The sequence below is a fragment of the Hyla sarda genome, chromosome 3 (genome assembly GCF_029499605.1).
Source record: "Hyla sarda isolate aHylSar1 chromosome 3, aHylSar1.hap1, whole genome shotgun sequence".
In the NCBI taxonomy this organism is placed as follows: domain Eukaryota; kingdom Metazoa; phylum Chordata; class Amphibia; order Anura; family Hylidae; genus Hyla; species Hyla sarda.
In genome coordinates, this window is record NC_079191.1 from 95,065,306 (window position 1) to 95,085,477 (window position 20,172).

General features: G+C 44.6%; 1 protein-coding gene across 1 annotated transcript in view; it reads right to left on the bottom strand.

Moving 5' to 3' along the window:
* The window catches only part of IWS1 (interacts with SUPT6H, CTD assembly factor 1), a 75,058-nt gene that overhangs the window by 18,710 nt on the left and 36,176 nt on the right, over positions 1-20,172 (bottom strand). Inside the window, exons 7-10 of the mRNA XM_056564681.1 lie at positions 11,517-11,667; positions 10,210-10,292; positions 7,732-7,861; positions 5,966-6,083 (exon numbers count right to left, since the gene is read on the bottom strand). Coding sequence (XP_056420656.1) covers positions 5,966-6,083; positions 7,732-7,861; positions 10,210-10,292; positions 11,517-11,667 — 482 coding nt within the window. The remainder of the gene's footprint in view (positions 1-5,965; positions 6,084-7,731; positions 7,862-10,209; positions 10,293-11,516; positions 11,668-20,172) is intronic.

Consider the following 20,172-nt stretch of genomic DNA (forward strand, 5'->3'; position numbering starts at 1 on the left):
CCAGTTCAGTTTTGAAGTGGATTTGAGGGGCCTTCTTATTAGAAATACCCCAAAAATGACCCATTTATAAAAACTGCACCCCTCAGAGTATTCAAAATGACATTCAGAAAGTGTGTTAACCCTGTGGATGACCAGCAATACTGGAGGCATCGTTTTGGAAACAGTGTTGTACAAGACATTTTTATTTGGGGGGGGGGGGGGCGGACTGTGTAGGGGTATGTGTATAGTGTTTTACCTTTTATTTAGTGTAGTATTTTTAGGGTACATTTACACAGACGGGGGTTCACAGCGAGTTTCTTGCTGGGAGTTTGAGCTGAGGTGAAAGATTTGCTGCATCTCAAACTGCAGCGAAAAACTCACTATAAACCCCAGCTCATGTGAAAGTTCCCTGTACATTCACATGGAGGGGGAAACCTCCAGCTGTTGCAAAACTACAACTCCCAGCATGCCTTTTGGCTGTCCATGAGTGCTAGGGGTTGTAGTTATGCCACAGCTGGAGGCACACTGGTTGCAAAACACTGAGTTTCTTACTTAACCCTCTGGCACCCGCAGCCATTCGTCGTCCCCCCCCCCCCCCCCCCCCCCCCCCCGCTCTGCCCGGACATCCAGGGATTTCAACCTTAACCCCCCCACCCCCAACTGCCATTGGTCTGATCATCCCTAATTCTCTATCAGCTCCATTGGGGGACACAGACCTGGGCAAACATTTTTTTTTTTCCGGATTAGGGACGTTTAGGTTTCTTTTTCCCTTTTCTTTTCCTGTTTTCAGGTGGGGTCTCAGGAACATAGTGTTCACTGTTTACCCATTTACGATTGAGGGGGCACAGGCATCGTGGATGTACTGTTACAGCCCGGCATGATGCAGGTGACTAAAAGCTGACTGAAGGCTTCATTGGGTAAGTTCTGACTGAGGTGAGCATTTTCCCCCCCTTTTCTTACAGGTCTTAGGGACTTTCAACCTCTGGAGACCCCTGTTTTGGGCCCACTCTATTATTGCCTAAGGATGTGGGGACCTTTTTCAATGAGGAGGGTCTGTTAACCCACCTTTTTTCTTACTGTCCCGGGGTCTCCCTACCACAGGAACTGGTCTGGGGCCAAGGGATATTGGTGAGTGGTGTAGGACTGTCTCGCTTCTGTCTGTTTAGGCGCCGGCACTTAAACACTTGCAGCTCTTTTCCCTCAGCAGCCATAGCTGCCAACTTCTCCCTTCCCTGCTCTCACATATGCGCCGGCTTTGGCTCCAGCCGCATCATGTGTCAATGCGTCCGGAGCACAGTTTCTCCTTCCGTCAGCAGCTGTAAGCTGCCGGCGGCGTGTTTACCCGCTCAATTCCCTTTGTGCTTGCATATGCGACAAAGGTTGAGAGCGGGCGCCATTATCACCAGCCATGTTATCTTTGCGCCGGGCGTTTGCAGACTTTAGCTCCACCCACCTGCGGCCAACGGGGATCGCGCCCTCTGAGGTACAGGCGCACAAATTACTTCTGCCAATTAGCGCAGTGCGCGCGCAGAGGGGCTCTAGGACCAATCAGAGGTGCCCTAGTCTAATCCAGCCCCTCTCTTCTTATTAGTCAGCTGCTGAGCGAGAGAGGCAGAGGCAAGCAGGACCAAAGTTCTCCTCACAGCAGCTGCCCTGTTTGTTACACAGACGCTGGTGAGACTTTCATTTTTTACTATGTCCGAGCCCAGAACTGTTCCTCACTCTAAGCAGGTAACTGGGACCCTAGTCACCTATTATACTTGCAAGGGCTGCAACACTAAAATGTCTGGTTCTGCTGAACCCACTTATTCTACCTGCACCACTGCACCCCCTGACCCCCCCCTGGTTTTTCTACTCAGGATGCTCCCCCAGACTCAGTGGGCTCGGCTATCCCCCCAGGTTGGGTGTCCTCCCTCTCATAGTCTATTTCCGACTTGGCGCATGTCTCCCGTTCCGTGGTGACTGCCTTGGAAAGGTCCTCCTTACATCGGCCCTAAAGGGAGACCTGCTCTCCCTCTTACTATGCTAAACTCTCACAAGCGTCCTAGGGGTTTTTCCTCAGACTCATTCCCAGAGTCTTCTAGCAGAAGCAGGCGCTCCCCTCACAGGTGTTGCCCCTCTGCTCCAGCTTCCCGCACGAATCTCTCTTCCAGAGGACGCTCCCCTGGTCACCATTCTGGATCTCCAGATCAGCGTACCAGGTCAGAGTCGCCTTCTTCCAAGGCTGCCTCCATTCATTCCCACTCTCCTGGAAAACTTGTAGAGGAGGCTTCTGATTCTGCCTCTGACTCAAAGGACCGAACAGATACAACGGACAGGGTGGACACATTGGTTTCGGTCATAATGGACACCTTCCATCTAGGAGGACTCTGGAACTTCGGACGTAGCTCCAGAAGTTTCCTTTCACCATGCCCGACCGGCACCTAAGGTTTTCAGCTCTCATGCTGAATTTGAAGCCTTACTGGAATCTGCCTGGAGGCACCCAGATAAGAAGTTTCAGGAAGCAAAGAAGGTTAAAGCGCAGTATCCCTTCGCTAAGGACCTCATTGCTCGGTGGACCTCCCCTCCAATTGTGGATCCACCGGTCTCCCGCCTGTCAAAGGAGACTACTCTGCCATTAGCTGATGCAGCCTCCTTCAAGTATCCGGCAGACAAGAAAGTGGAGACCTTGCCAAAGTTTGTCTTTGAAGCAGCCGGTTCTTCACTCCATCCTGCATTTGCTTCTGCCTGGGTATCTAAAGCCCTATTAGTCTGGGCTTCCCAACTCCGCCAGGGTATCCTTCTGTGTCTCCCGTGGAGGACTTGGCTGATTTAGCTCTTCAACTTTCCAAAGCTGGAGACTCTGTTCTGCTTTTATGCAGTTGGCCCGCTGTGCTGCCTTTGCACAGGCAACCTGGTGGCCCTCAGTCAATCAATGAGGCTCAAAACCTGGGATGTGAAGGTCGCTTCCAAGAAGTCTCTGACTGAACTTCCCTTTACTGGTTCTCGGCTCTTTGGTAAGCCCTTAGATGAAATTATCTCAGAGGTGAGGATAAAATTCCCTTACTACCTCAGAATAAGCCTCTCGCAGTACTGCTTCCCGTCGCAAGTCAACCTCCTTTTGGACCTTTGGTGCCAATAAGGGGCCAGGGATGTGCCCCCCACCGCACCGCCCCCGCCCCATTACCTCCCCCATCCCCGGTTTTATAATTACCTGTTCCCGGGGTCCACTCTACATCTGGCTCCGGTGGCGTCCTCCTGAGCTGTTACGTCGCGCACGTCACATCACTCGTCCTTGCGCACAGTGTAACGCAGGACGCAGCAGGAGCCAGAAGTAGCGTGGGCCCCGGGAACAGGTAATTATAAAACCGGGGATGGGGGGAGTGCGGCGGGTCGGGGAGTTTTGGGCGTTCGCAGTGCGGTTGGGGCGGTGCCAGGGTAATTGCCGATACCGATAATGCCCAAAATCGTGATTATCGGCCAAACCGATAATCGGTTGATCCCTAGTTCAAACACGTCGGAACCTCGCCATGGTTTCCATTAGCTTTTGCATGGAAGTCCTGGGTCGGATGGTGGCGGCCATGGAGGCCGTTCCGTTCACTCAGTTTAATTTCCAACGCATTCAACTGGCAATTCTATGACGGCGCGACAGGTCTCCCTTGTCTCTCGATCTCAGGATTGTCCTTCCTCAGAGGTCCCGCCGGTCCATTCTGAAGTGGCTTCGCTTCCCCCTACTTCTTCAAGGGCACTCCTTTCTGCCCCTCCACTGGCAGATCATTACGACGGATGCCAGCCTTTCGGGTTCGGGGGGGTGTTTTCTGGGACCAAACAGTCCAGGGCCTTGGGTCCCCCTGAGAAGCCCTTCTCCCACTCAACGTATTGGAGCTGAGGGAAATCTGCCTGTTCCATTGGGAGATCCTTCTTCAGGGCCACCCGGTTCGTGTCCAGTCGGACAACTCCACTGCTGTGGCGTACATCAATCGCCAGGGCGGCACTCGCGGCTCAGCAGCGATGGCCGAAATATCCAAAATTCTCCTCTGGGCGGAACTCAGAGTTCCAGCCATCTCGGCGATTCACATCCCGGGAGTCAACAACTGGGAAGCGGACTTTCTCAGCCGGTCCTCAGTAGACCCCGGCGAGTAGTCCCTTTATCCGGAGGTATTTGCGGAAATCTGCATCCTCTTGGGCACTCCAAATGTGGACCTCTTTGCATCCCACCACAACCAGAACATTCCCCTGTTTGTGACACCGTCCCGGGACCCCCAGGCTCTAGCCGTGGATGCTCCATTGATGGGTCACTGCTCCTCAGGGACTTCATGAATATGGTGCTGGCTCCCCCTTTCATTTCACCTAGCATGTGCTATGCACATGTGCAGTAAGCAGTCATTCAATGCTTTTCTATGAGACACCCTCAGTCTTAACTTTCTTATGCCCTGTGCCTGCCATAAAGCATCTGTGTAGGTGTTGTGAAGTTACACACCATGTCACCAAAAAGATATATAAAGTATCAATATTATTGCTGAAATCTCTCAAATACCCAAAACTCCAAATAAATTCAGCAATAGACAATGTGTGTACAAAAACGGAAAACGTTATTAGAATAGTACATATAATAAATTGAATTAAAATAGCACAGTGCACAGAACTGATAAAATACAGGAGGTATCAGCAACTAACACTGGAGAAGGTATCGCGCTGTCAGGGGGCGTGGGTGCACGCCCCCCGACGAAGCGCATCAGCGCGAAATGTGCGTTGGGGTAAGTGCAGGTGGCATATGGCTCTACACTGATCTACCATGTTTTTCTTTTGTGCCTTTCTTTCGGCTGTCATTATTGCTTGCAGGGCTTATATGTACCTAGTATGATATACTTTATATCTGAAGTCATCATTGACTGGCACTTGTATCTACCTTCTCCAGTGTTTGTTGCCGATACCTCCTGTATTTTATCAGTTCTGTGCACTGTGCCATTTTAATTCAATTATATGTACTATTCTAATAAAGTTTTCCATTTTTGTACACACATTGTCAATTGCTGACATTTGTTATTTGGTGTTTTGAAGTTACATACCACAAAGAGACTACAGTAATGGCAGCCCCCAGTACGCACATTAATAAATAACATTAAAACTACATTGTCCTAAAACTAAATACATAAATGAAATGCTTTATCGTGATAGAACAAATTTATTTATTAAAAAAAATAAAATGGTCACATTCCTTTTAACTAAAAAAGGGAAAAAAAAAAATAACCCAAGAGGAAGAAATCACTGCACATATTGGCAAAATGCAAATTTTGACGTGTTGTCTAATTGACACTGGTGCCATTTGTCAAATACAGTAAGCCAGCAGTGTGCCTGGCATTACAGGAATGCAGGACTTCACTTTCCTGTCATAAAAATTAAACCGGTTCTGAAAAATTAAGCTTAAATGTAGTAGAAGCTTCAAAAACTTGTTTACACATGCACATATTTTTTACTAGCTAAGGCTGCAGTCACATTACATTTGCTTGCTACAGCTGCCGGATCCGGCTGGGAAATTTCGAAATTGGGAGCTCCCGTATCCTGGACCAGCGTCGAAACCCATTCACTTTAATGGGAAACCGGAGTCAGATAGTGATTCAGGTCAGCTAATTTTTGCCCTGTATCCGGTTTTGTGACTGGACTTAAAACAGTGGTATATGGTTTTATGGCCGACCACAAAACCGTATATGAGAAAACTGGAATAACCGACTCCAGTCGGCTCAATAAAGTGAAGGTTTCGGCGCCAGTCAGGCTGGGATAGGGAAGCTACCGGTTTTGAAATTTCCCAGTCGGATCTGGCAGCCATAGCAAGCAAATGTAATGTGAATGCAGCCCTACATGGTACTACATAAATGTTGTTATAATAAATGACAAAAAAAAACTGACACAGATTTAAACCTTAATTGGCTAACCAGTAAAATGTCATAGCTCCCCTATTTACATTACACTCACACATACTCAATATAAAGAAACAAAACAGACATACTTATCAGCTTCCCAGCGATATCCTTGTTTGGTCTGGACTCTTTAGGGTGTTTGTATAGGTACATAACAGCTCTGCCAATGCCACTGTGTTTTAGAGTCTCCTGACTCACACTGGGCAGCTGAAGAGGGAAGAAAAAATAAATAAAATTATGGCTAAGTTTCTACTTTTTATTTTATCTTTTTGGCGTTTTTTCACTTTTTTTCATGGCGTTTTTTCAGCTTCTTGGCGGTTTTACAAAATCACAGCATGTTGAGCCAAAAAAAAAAAAAGCCAAGAAAAACGCCATGTGGGTTTTAACTTTGCTGTTTTTTTTCAGGTGGTTACTATTCTCTTTTGGACTTTGGCGATCCAAAAAAGTGATGGAGATACCATTTTTTTTTATAAAATTTGATATGGTACCATTTAAAAAAAAAAAAAAAAAGATACAGTAGTGAGGGAAAAAATTGTATTTAACAAAATGTCTCTTTTTTAGAACAAAGTTTAAACAGGGATCAATTCATATGGGCGAGCAGGGCACTAAAAATGTAGCAGACAATAAAAAAAAAAAAAGTAGTGCGTTTTTCACTTTTTATCCTTTATTTTTTAGGTGGTACTACTACTCCCAGCATGGAACACACTTGACAGATCGCACGTTGCGATCCTCCTGTATAATTTATAGATGCGTCCGGCCGCTCTTCTATGGTCCCCTGCACTGCCGTATATATACACTTATTCATATTTCCCGCAGAGAGCTGTGATTGGCCAGATGGTTCCAGCCAATCACAACTGTGGGAAATATGAATAGGTTTATATATACGTCAGTGCAGGGGACCATAGAAGAGCAGCTGGCCGCATCATAAATTATACAGGAGGATCACAGCAGGTGTCACTCCTGACATCCACTGTGATCTTTCATTAACTGCAGGTACTACAGCTCCCAACATGGGGCAGAGTGTGCTCAATCATGGGAGCAGTAGTACCTGCAGTTAAGGAAAGATCACAGCGGGTATCACTCCTGACATCCGCTGTGATCATCCTTTCTATTGCAGAGATGTGGAGCGGCTCCATACAGCGTTCGAATCTCTGCACTATACTCTGGCCAGTGATGTTAATAGAACATCACTCATATTTCCCTCAGAACTGTGATTGGCTGCAACCATGAGGCCAATCCCCACTCTGGGCGGAAATTATTAATGAGTAATGTTCTATTCACATCACTGGCCGAAGTACAGAGCAGGTGATGCGAGTGCTGTATAGAGCCGCTCTGCATATCTGCTATATTATGGACAATCGCATCGGGCGATATGTCTATTAGTACAGGTACTACTACTCCCATCATGGAAGTCTGTTCCATGCTGGGAGTAGTAGTACTATCTATAAAATGTCAAAAAGATAGAAAAAAAGTGAAACACACACACACACTTTATAAAAAAAAAATATTAAAATTTCGTTATGATAAAATATAAATTTTGTAAATTAAAAATTTTTCCATCACTACCGCATTTTATTTTATTTATTTTTTGGGTACCATAAAAATTTTTTGTTTTATAAAAATAAAAAAAAATGCCAAAGGGGCCAAAAATGCAATTTCCACACAAATGAAAAAACGCCAGAAAAAACGCCAGACGCAGGAAACTGCACTGGTGTTTTTTCAGGCGTTGTCTCTTGCGTTTTTTTTTTTTCCCCAATCAAAAACGCAGGACAAAAAACCAAGTAGGAACTTAGGGCAAAAATGGAATAAGTATATTTAAAAACAGAAAAGGCTCAGTGTGCTGGAGAATTTTTACCTCTTGTAGTATCTTGAGCAGCTCCTCTCTGATCTTTAGTGCAGGCAAGCTGCGGTCAGGAAGGGGAGAAAGCCATTCTTTTATGGCAGACATCACTCCACTGTCAATAAATGTCTCTTTCAAATCTTGTCTGTTGTAGAGAGATGCATGTTAGGTTTATTTATTTTTTTACAGAAAATATTGTACAAGCTTATTTTACTTGTCTTGGATTTTGAGAGATTAAATTTGGTACCTCTGCTGGGGAAAGTAAGGGGAAAGGTAAATACATGGAGGAAAAGGAGATTGGGAACGGCAGATAGAATAGGACTGCTGAGAATGGTATTACTCCCCATGATAACACATTATTTGAGAGCTTCTCCCATATGGATAAATAAGACTTGGTTTAAAAAATTGGAAAGTATATTAAATAATCTTATATGGGGTGGAAAAAGTCAGGATCAAGAGTCAATATTTGTACCATCCCTTAGAGGAAGGAGGGCTGGGTCTCCCTAATTTTCACCAATACTTCATAGCATCCCAATTAACATTGGTTATTCAAGAGCAACAAACACTGTTGGATTGTTTGGGAAGGGGGTATAAGAAATATAGGTCCATATGGGAGTGGTTGGAGAGTGGGAGTTTGAAGAAGGGTGTGGAAGAGGAGAACATAGCTTAAGATTTATTGGTACATGTATGGGATAGTATGAAGTCAGCAACAGGGATAATGAGTAGTGTGTGGTGTACCCCCTTATGGGAAAATGAGAACTTCCCAGAAATAAAGAAAATTGCAGAATATGTGAATTGGGAAGATAAAGGAATTAAGTTGTTAGAGCAGGTTTGCACAAATGGGAAAATAATAGACTGGGAGTGTCTCAGTGAACGCTTTAATCTAAAAAATACTAATTACTTTGGTTATGTACAGTTAAAAGACGCTTTGAGAAAGGAAGAACCGAAAGGGAAATTAAAGGGGGGGGGGGGGGGGGGAAAGAAAATAATGAGTACTTTATATAAAATGTTAGGTCAGAAGGGTTGGGAGGACGTAGTCAAACGGTTAGGACAGGCACTGGATATAGGTGGAATTTCAGAAGAAGAGTGGAAATTGGTGTTAAAGAATATTAGAAGAACAACGATCAATGCAAATAATAGGGTGTCTTTTTTGATGTTAGTATATCAGGCACAGTACTCACCGCAATTTTTATATAAAATTAATGTTAGGGAGAATGCACAATGCCCCAAGTGTGGGTTTGAGGGAAGTAATTGGTTACATATGATATGGAATTGTACAAAGTTAATAACATTTTGGAGTGTAGTGTTTGAAACTATTAAAGCTAGAATAGGTGTGGTATTGCTCTTTGAACCCAAGGTTGCAATTTATGGACTAGGAACAATGGGAACTAAGCATACTGATCTCATACTTCGTATTAGTATTAGGAGTGGCAAAGAATTTGATTCTTAGGAAATGGTTGGCCCCAGCGGTTCCATCAAGGGAAGAATGGTTAGGAGGTATAAATTAGGTTAAAATTTATGAGTTGTTGTGGTTCAAGGACAGTGAAAGAAAAAAAAAAAAAAATCGAGAATAAATGGCTACCCTGGGAGAAAGGAGAGAGCAGATCATGAAAAGGAGAAAAGAGCAAGAGAGGAGTAGGGAAAGGAAGGAAGTCAATGGATTTCGGGCAGGCTGTCTTAAGGGGAGGGGGGGAAAAGGGAGGGGGAGGTTTTTTTCTTTCTCTTTTGTGATAATGATGTAAGCATTAATGGACTCTATGTATTAAATTTATTAAAAAAATAAAAATAAAATAAAAAAAATAATTTTTTTTACTAATGTTAATTTGATTTGTAATCTGCAAGCAAAAGGCTATGAATAGCTGTCCTAATACATCCTTTTTAAATGGACCAGAGAGAAAGCATACAAGAAAAACTATAGCCATCAAACTTATTCAGGCTCTGTTTATGTTTTGGACTACATTTAGGGGGAGATTTATCAAAACCGTCCAGAGGAAAATTTGCATAGTCGCTTATAGCAGGTTATGGATTCTAGATTTATAGGGACAGAACGTTGATCCAGGGATTTATTCTGATGCCATATTTGGAGTTGGGAAGGAATTTTTACCTCTAGTATGAGGTTTTTTTTTGCCTTCCTCTGGATCAACTCAGTAGGGACTCATTAGGGTTATAGGTTTAACTTTATGGACTCTGGTCTTTTTTTCAACCTTATGAACTATGTTACTATAGCAACCAATCAGGTTGCTTCTTTCATTTTCACAAGGCCTCTGAAAAATTAAAAAGCAATCTGATTGGTTGCTATGGGCAACTTTTCCTCTGGACCGGTTTTGATAAATCTCCCCCCTATGTGTAGGACACGAAAAAGCTCCTGCCATATGCGTCAAACCTATCCATAGGGCTCTATATGCCAGACAGTGGTTCAAACATGATGAGAACAGATTTTACATTAACATAAGGTTACTCTCACTCGAAGACTGTACACTACACAGCTCTTACTTTTTTAGATGCATCACAACAATGGGGAGCAGTGTTAACTTCTTCAGTGCTGGCTTCTTGCTGGAGTTAAGATTTCTATCCTCCTACAAAAAAAGGCAAATAATTTTGTTTTGGCTTTCTATTCTATCAAACACAAAGCAAAAAGCTGAACTCTCGCTGTTCTACAGATCAGTGTGGAAAGACGCAGCTGCACACTGGGCAGTGTGGCTGTCGAGGTCAGACTGGGTTCACATCATGTTTTATTGCAATACGGGACCGCATACGGCAGGGGGGAGCTAAAACCAAGTGCTTCCGTGTCCCTGCCATATGCGGCTCATATGTTCTGTATTTCAATGAACCGACCGGAGTGAAGCGCTCACGTCTATGAGAGGAGGCGCGACGCCCCTGTCCGGCGGTTTTCCCACCGGACCTAAAACTGTGGTGGACCATGGTTTTAGGTCCAGTGGGAAAACCGCATACGGGACAAAAATTAGCCAACCGAAGTCAGCGCTTCACTCTGGTCGGCTCATTCAAATACATTACATACGGACCGCATACAGCAGGGATACGGGAGCGCCTGGTATTAGCTCCCCCAGCAGTATTCGGTCCCGAATTGCATAAAAAGGAATGTGAACCTAGACTAAGACGAGACCTATTAAGTAGAAAACAGCTTGTGCACAGAACTCACTAGGTGTCAAAAGATTGCCTTAGCAACCCAACCATCCAGATTGGACCGGTGTCTTTCTACACCAATCTGATTAATGCACAGAAGTTCAACTCTGCAGGGACCCTTTAAGAGTTTTCATATCATTCTGACAAAGATTAGCTGCATTTGCTTACATTTCTCTTATAAAGGGTTCTGAACTAATTGCAAGTATGCTCAAACAGATGAAAGCATTATATATAAATGTACTGCATAAATCCAGGTGATCGGCACTAGCAGAGTCTTTGTAGCTACATAGGCCTAGTTGCGGGCAGCAGATCCCGACCACTGCACCACCAATGACTATAGCAGCATCTAAATGGTTAATAGCCTATGGTAGTGATCACTCTATGGCAGCTATTCGCAACAGGCCCCAGCTGTAGTAGTGGGATGGGGCAAACTAATCTAAAATAAAAATCAGTGATAACCTTTTTGATTATTCATTTTATAAATTAGTTTTAGTGCTTATTTTAACAGATTGGTTCTGAATTTTCATAATACTCATTTTAAATATATATATCTATCTATATCTATGAGTAGATATGTACACACATCTTCTCACTCAAGTAATAGCAGACCCGGCAGTACAATTACAGCTAAAGTAATAAGAGCTAGCCAAACTTACCTCTGCAGCTTCAGTCATTTTCATGATCATAGCATTCACTACATCATCTGCATCACTAATAAAAGTGCCACCATCACGATTTCTCCGCCTCTTACCACTCATGCTCTTCTTCCTCTCTAACATAATCTCAAAGTCTGATTTGAAATCAGTCCTGAAAGAATAATAGAAGGAATGCAAGCGTACCAAATTAAATTGTGTGTTCATTACTTGCATAGGACGTAATGCTTGTTTTGTAAATTTAATGGTTACTATTTGCACACAGCATGCAGAGAGATAATAGGGGAAAGCCACAAAGTGTCCAGCGTTAAAGGGGCTATCCAGGAAAAAACTAAGCAAATCCCCATAGCAAACCTCTTCTAAACTGGGCGTTTCCCGAGACAGGTGTCATCAGAGAGGACTTAGACAGAAAAGAACAACCTTAACTTTAGAAGCTCATAAGTACCGAAAGGATTAAGATTTTTTTTAATAGAAGTAATTTACAAATCAGTTTAACTTTCTGGAGCCAGTTGATATATATAAAAAAAAGTTTTTTCTGGAATACCCCTTTAACCCCTTAAAGGGGTACTCTGCTGTAAACATCCTATCCATATCCAAAGGAAAGGGGATAAGATGATAGATCGCAGGGGTCCCACCCCTGGGGACCCCCGCAATCTCCGCTGCAGCACCAGTCATTCGGTGCATGGAGCGAACTATGCTCCGTGCCCGATTATGGGGGCCGCCGGCCTCCACGCCCCCTCCATTCACATCTATGGGAGGAGACGTGACGGCTATGTACTAGCCGTCACTCCCCCTCTCATACACAATTGGAAGGGGTGGGACATAACATCACGAACGCAGAAGCTGCAAGCTTTCGTGTTCCGGACACCGCTGCCCTGGAGATCACGGGGGTCCACAAAGGGGATACCACCACGATCTAACATCTTATGCCCCATCGTTTGGATAGGAGATAATGTTTACAGCAGAGTACCCCTTTAAGAACACAGCCCATTTTGACCTTGAGGTTACAGATAGTTTCATTAATGCATTTTTTTTTCTCTCCACACCTTCCAAGAGCCATAACTTTTTTTCCCCCCCTTCAGACCCATAGGAGGGCTTGAATTTTGCGTGACAAGCTGTACTTTGTAAAGACCTTTCGTTTTACCAAAAAGGTATGAAAAAAAAAAAATATATATATATATTTTATAGTTTATTTTGTGGAGAAACCGATAATCGGAAGAAAATAGCAATTTAGCAAATTTTTGGAGAGTTTTTACGCAGTGAAATTTTTCCTGTAAAACTGACATGTCTCTATTTTGTGGGTCAATAAGATTAAAATGATGCCCATGTTTACACGCTTTACTATTATTGAACCTGCTTAAAAAAAAACAAACATTTTTTTGGAGCTGTGCAATAACATTGTCAAAGTTTAAGGGAACACTAAGATAACACATCCTAGATCTGAATGAATGAACTAATCATATGAAAAACTTGTGTCTTTACATAATTGAATGTGCTGACAACAAAACCGCACAAAAATCAATGAAAATCATCAACTTATCAACTCCTGGAGGTCTGGATATGGAGTCACAAAATCCAAGTGGAAAACCACACTACAGGCTGATCCAACTTTGATGTAATGTCCTTAAAACAAGTAAAAATTAGGCTCAGTAGTGTGTGTGGCCTCCACGTGCCCGTATGACCTCCCTACAATGCGTGGGCATGCTCCTGATGAGGTGGTGGATGGTCTCCTGAGGGATGTCCTCCCAGACCTGGACTAAAGCATCCGCCAACTCCTGGACAGTCTGTGGTGCAATGTGGCGTTGGTGGATGAAGCGAGACATGATGTCCCAGATGTGCTCAATCGGATTCAGGTCTGGGGAACGGGCGGGCCAGCCCATAGCATCAATGCCTTCCTCCAGCCACATGAGGCCTAGCATTAACTTGCATTAGGAGGAACCCAGGGCCCACCGCACGTCTCACAAGGGGTCTGAGAATCTCATCTGGGTACCTAGGGCAGTCAGGCTACCTCTGGCAAGCACATTGAGGGCTTTGCGGCCCCCCTCAAAGAAATGCCACCCCACACCATTACTGACCCATTCCTGCTGGAGGATGTTGCAGGCAGCAGAACGTTCTCCAAGGCGTCTCCAGACTGTCACCTCTGTCACATGCTCAGTGTGAACCTGCTTTCATCTGTGAAGAGCACAGGGTGCCAGTGGCGAATTTGCCAATCTTGGTGTTCTCTGGCAAATGACAAAGGTCCTGCACGGTGTTGGGCTGTTAGCACAACCCCACCTGTGGACGTCGGGCCCTCATACCACCCTCATGGAGTCTGTTTCTGACTGAGGGGACACATGCACATTTGTGACCCGCTGGAGGTCATTTTGCAGGGCTCTGGAAGTGCTCCTCCTGCTCCCCCTTGCACAAAGGCAGAGGTAGTAGTCCTGCTGCTGGGTTGTTGCCCTCCTATGGCCTCCACCTCTCCTGGTAGCGCCTCCATGCTCTGGACGGAAATCTCACATCACACCGGCAGTGACTACAGCTCTGATGTCCACTCATGGTGGCTCAGGTGAGGAGGCAGAGAATGCAGACGGCGGCGGCAGGAAGGGTGGTTGTATATGTATGGTGTGAGTGTATGTGTGATGTGTGTATGTAATGTATGATGGGGGGGGCAGCGGCAGGTGTATGTATGATGTGTGCATATATATGGTGTATATCATTGTTTCCCAACCAGGGTGCCTCCAGCTGTTGCAAAACTACAACTCCCAGCATGCCCTGGGCATGCTGGGAGTTGTAGTTTTGCAACAGCTGGAGGCACCCTGTTTGGGAAACACTGGTGGATATGTATGATGTGAGTGTATGTGTGATGGGTATGTAATGTATGATGTGTGTATAATGTCTAAGTGTGATGTGTATGTATGTGATATATGATGTGGGGTGGGCAGTGGCAGGTGTATGTATGGTGTATATGTATGGTGTGAGTGTACGTGTGTATGTAATGTATGATGTGGGGGGGGGGCAGTGGCGTGTGTGTGTGTGTGTGTGTGTGTGTGTGTGTGTGTGTGTGTGTGTGTATGTTTATGGGGGCAGTGGCTGGTGCATGTATGATTATGTGTATGCATGAATGTTTTGTATAGGAGCGGACTGTCTCGTCGGGCATTAGGGCAGTTGTACCATCTAATTTTATTTATTTTTTGTGGCACTCGCACTAAATTGCACCCCCAGAATCCCACCCCCTTCATACTCACCCGCCAACCAAGAGCCCAACGGATGCACACAAACACGCCCGAACCAAAACTACAACTCCCAGCATGTTGGACCATAACCTAAACTGTAGAACTATAAAGTGCAACATGCTGGGAGTTGTAGTTTTGGTTCGCGTCAGCTGCAGAGCTATAGGCTGCATCAGGGCATGCTGGGTGTTGTAGTTACTAACTGTAATTCCCAGTATTCCTTGACATAGACTATGGCTCTGCAGCTGACACAAACCAAAACTACAACTCCCAGCATGTTACACAATAACCTTAACTGTACTACTATACAGTGCAACATGCTGCAACACCCACACAACCATAGGCTGTATCAGGGCATGCTGGGAGTTGTAGTTATCTACTAACTAAATGCAACTTCCAGCATTTTCTGACACAAAATGAACCACATAAACTGGAGAAGCAGAACCCCCCCCAGTAACACATAAGTCCCTATTGAGACTGAAAAATAGTGATTAAAATATTTTAAAAAGTGCGTATATATGTGAATAAGCCCCTTTCCTAATAAAAGTTTCCAATTTTCTTTAAATAAAAATAATGTACAAAAATAAACATAAGTGGTATCACTGCATGTGGAAATGTCCAGACTATTAAAATATGATGTTAATTAAATCGTACGGTGAACGGTGTAAATGTAAAGAATAGTCCAGAATTGCTCATTTTTGGTCACTTCATATGAGAATTTTTTTATAAGGTAATCAAAAAGTTACATCTAGACTTTTCTGGGCTTGGCTCGGGTGTAAGAGGAGCTACAGCTCTCCGGCCACTAATAGCCTGGCATGCTGCGATCGCCTATTAACCATTCGATCACCGCTGTCAGCAGTGTCTAAAGGATCTTATATCCATCCCTGGTGGTCTAGTGGGGGGGGGATCAGACTATTTTGGTTGAAATTATTTAATCAACCAGGACAAGTGGATTTTCTTGAGGGACAAGTAGATTGTGTTCCGCTTTAGTCCCTTGGACAAGTAGTTTTTTTTTTAATTTCCACACCCCTGATGCATAGGCATTACACCGATCAGTAATATTGGCGATCTACTTCTCTGGTCTGCAAGAATGTAGACCAGAGGAGAAGTACGCTGAAGCCGCCAAAAGCTGGTAAGTGGAGCTCTAGTGGCCATCATGACTCATTTGGCCCCTGCGATTTCATTGTGGGTGGTCCCAGGAGTCCTCTGAGCCTCGATAAGCAGACAAGCAGCCTAAGGACATGTATAACTGGAAACGTGCCCTGTGGTCCAATGAGACCAGCTTGTGATGAGTACAAGGTTATGAGTACAAAGATAAGCGTGTCATGCCTATAGTCAAACATGGTGGTGGAAGTGTCATGTTCTGGGGCTGCATGATTGCTGCTGGCACTGGGGAGCTACACTTCATTAAGGGAACCATGAATGCCAACATGTACTGTGACATACTAAAGCAGAGCATGAGACTGGACCACAGGGCAGTAGTCCAACATAATCCCGAACACACCTCCAAGATGACCACTGTCTTGCTAAAGAAGCTGAGGATAAAAGGTGATAGACTGGACAAGAATTTCTGCAGACCTAAACCATATTGAGCATCTGTGGGGCATCCTCATACATTAGATAGGGGAGCACAAGGTCTCTAACATTCACCAGCTCCGTGATGTTGTCATGAGAGGTAAAAGAAGTCCAGTGGCAACCTGTGAAGCTCGGGTCAACTCCTTGTCCAAGATGATTAAAGGGAAACTATTTTCTTCAAATTAACTGGTGCCAGAAAGTTAAACAGATTTGTAAATGACTTCTATTTAAAAATATTAATCCTTCCAGTACTTAGCTGCTGTATGCTCCAGGGGAAGTTGAGTTGTTCTTTTCTGTCTGACCACAGTGCTTTCTGCCGACACCTCCATCCATGTCGGGAACTGTCTGAAGCAGGAGTGGGTTGCTATGGGGATTTGCTCCTGCTCTGGACAGTTCCTGATATGGACAGAGGTGTCAGCAGAGAGCACTGATCAGACTAACAACTTCTCTTGGAACATACAGCAGCTGATAAGTACTGGAAGGATTAAGATCTTTAAATAGAAGTGATTTATAAATCTGTTTAACTTTCTGGAACCAATTGATTTAAAAAAAAAAAAAATTGTTTCCCACCGGAGTACCCCTTTAACCCCTTCATGACCCAGCCCATTTTCACCTTCATGACCTGGGCATTTTTTGAAAATCTGACCACTGTCACTTTAAACATTAATAACTTTGGAATGCTTTTACTTATCATTCTGATTCCGAGATTGTTTTTTCGTGACATATTCTACTTTATTTTATCGGTAAAATTTCACTGATATTTGTATCCTTTCTTGGTAAAAAATCTAAAAATTTCATGAAAATTTTTAAAATTTAGCATTTTTCTAACTTTGAAAGTCTCTGCTTGAAAGGAAAATGGATATTCCAAATAAATTACATATTGATTCACATATACAATATGTCTACTTTGTGTTTGCATTAAAAAATTGACAAGTTTTTACTTTTGGAAGACATCAGAGGGCTTCAAAGTTCCGCAGCAATTTTCCAATTTTTCTCAAGATTTTCAAAATCTTAATTTTTCAGGGCCCAGTTCAGGTTGGAAGTGGATTTTAAGGATCTTCATATTAGAAATACCCCATAAATGACCCCATTATAAAAACTGCACCCCCCAAAGTATTCAAAATTACATTCAGTAAGTGTTTTAACCCTTTAGGTGTTTCACAGGAATAGCAGCAAAGTGAAGGAGAAAATTCTAAATCTTCATTTTTTACACTCGCATTTTCTTGTAGACCCAATTTTTTCATTTTTACAAGGGGTAAAAGGAGAGAAATCACCCTAAAATTTGTAACCCAATTTCTCTCGAGTAAGGAAATACCTCATATGCGTATGTAAAATGTTCGGTGGGCGCAGTAGAGGGCTCAGAAGGGAAGGAGCGACAATGGGATTTTGGAGAGTGAGTTTTTCTGAAAGGGTTTTTGGGGGGCATGTCCCATTTAGGAAGCCCCTATGGTGCCAGAACAGTGGACCCCCCCACATGTGACCCCATTTTGGAAACTATACCCCTCATGGAATGTAATAAGGGGTGCAGTGAGCATTTACACCCCACTGGCGTTTGACAGATATTTGAAACGGTGGACTGTGCAAATCAAAAATTTTATTTTTCATTTTCACAGACCACTGTTCCAAAAATCTGTCATACACCAGTGGGGTGTAAATGCTCACTGCACCCCTTATTACATTCCGTGAGGGGTGTAGTTTCCAAAATGGGGTCACATATGGATATTTATTGTTTTGCGTTTGTCAGAACTGCTGTAACAATCAGCCACCCCTGTGCAAATCGCCTCAAATGTACATGGTGCACTCTCCCTTCTGGGCCTTGTTGTGCGCCCTCAGAGCACTTTGCACCCACAAATGGGGTATCTCCGTACTCAGGAGAAATTGCGTTACAAATTTAGAGGGTCTTTTTTCCCTTTTACCTCTTGTGAAAATGAAAAGTATAGGGCAACACCAGCATGTCAGTGTAAAAAATTTATTTTTTTACACTAACATGCTGGTGTAGACCCCAACTTCACCTTTTCATAAGGGGTTAAAGAAGAAAAAGCCCCCCAAAATTTGTAAGGCAATTTCTCCCGAGTACGGCGATACCCCATATGTGTCCCAAAACTGTTGCCCTGAAATACGACAGGGCTCCAAAGTGAGAGAGCGCCATGCGCATTTGAGGCCTGAATTAGGGATTTGCATAGGGGTGGACATAGGGGTATTCTACGCCAGTGATTCCCAAACAGGGTGCCTCCAGCTGTTGCAAAACTCCCAGCATGCCTGGACAGTCAATGGCTGTCCGGCAATACTGGGAGTTATTATTTTGCAACAGCTGGAGGCTCCGTTTTGGAAACAGTAGCGTACCAGACGTTTTTCATTTTTTGGGGGGAGGGGGGCTGTGTAGGGGTATGTGTATATGTAGTGTTTTTTACTTTTTATTTTAGGTTAGTGTCAGTGTAGTGTAGTGTTTTTAGGGTACAGTCACATGGGCAGAGGTTCACAGCAAGTTTGCCGCTGGAAGTTTGAGCTGCAGCGCAAAATTTGCGCCATCTCAAACTTGCAGCACTCACTGTAAACCTCCGCCCATGTGAGTGTACCCTGTACATTCACATTGGGGGGAGGGGGCAAACATCCAGCTGTTGCAAACTCCGAGCATGCCCTTTGGCTGTCCGTGCATGCTGGGAGTTGTAGTTTTGCAACAGCTGGAGGAACACTGGTTTGGAAACACTAAGTTAAGTAATAAACTTTCAAGTGTTTTGCAACCAAACTTAGTGTTTCCAAACCAGTGTGCCTCCAGCTGTTGCAAAACTACAACTCCCAGCATGCATGGTCTGTCAGTGCATGCTGGGAGTTATAGTTTTGCAACAATTGCAACAGCTGGAGGCACTGAGGTAGGAAACGGACAATGTTTCCCAACTAGTGTGCCTCCAGATGTTGCAAAACTACAACTCCCAGCATGCCCAGACTGCCAAGGCATGCTGGAAGTTGTAGTTCGGCAATATCTGAAGGATCAGATGTTGCTGAACTACAACTTCCAGCATGCCTGGGCAGTCTGGGCATGCTGGGAGTTGTAGTTTTGCAACATCTGGAGGTCCACAGTTTGGAGACCACTGTATAATGGTCTCCAATCTGTGCTCTTCCAGATGTTAGAGAACTACAACTCCCAGCATGCCTGGACAGACTGAGCATGCTGAGATTTGTAGTTTTGCAACATCTGGAAGAGCACAGATTGGAGACCATTATACAGTGGTCTCCAAACTGTGGACCTCCAGATGTTGCAAAACTACAACTCCCAGCATGCCCAGAAAGCCAAAGGCTGTCTGGGCATGCTGGGAGTTGCAGTTTTGAAACTCTCAGAGGCAGCAGTGAGATCGCTTTACGGCAATCTCACTGCTGCCAATGAAGATGCCGCACTGCTGCCGGAAACTCACCTCCGGGACGCAGCGCAGCCGGGACCGCATGGAGGACGCCGGGACCGCATGGAGGACGCCGGGACCGCATGGAGGACGCCAGGACCGCTCGGGACACCGCTCCGACGGGTAAGTGACGCCGGGGGACGGGTCAGGGACACTTAGCAGAGCAGTGTGTGTCCCGATCCCCGTGATCGGGACTCACACACCGCGCTGCTAAGTATTTTCATAGCGAAACGCTGCTATCAGCTAGTCAGATTTGACCAGCTGATAGCAGCGATCGCTGGGGGGGGTGGGGGATGAAACCCCCCGTGGTCGCACGGTAAGATGGCTGGCTATCAGTGATAGCCACCATCTTTCCGGGCGCTGCGGGATGCCGCGAGTAGCGGCAGTAATATCCATGACGTACCTGTATGTCATGGGTCGGGAACACCTTGCCACCCATGACGTACAGGTATGTCATAGGTCGGGAAGGGGTTAACC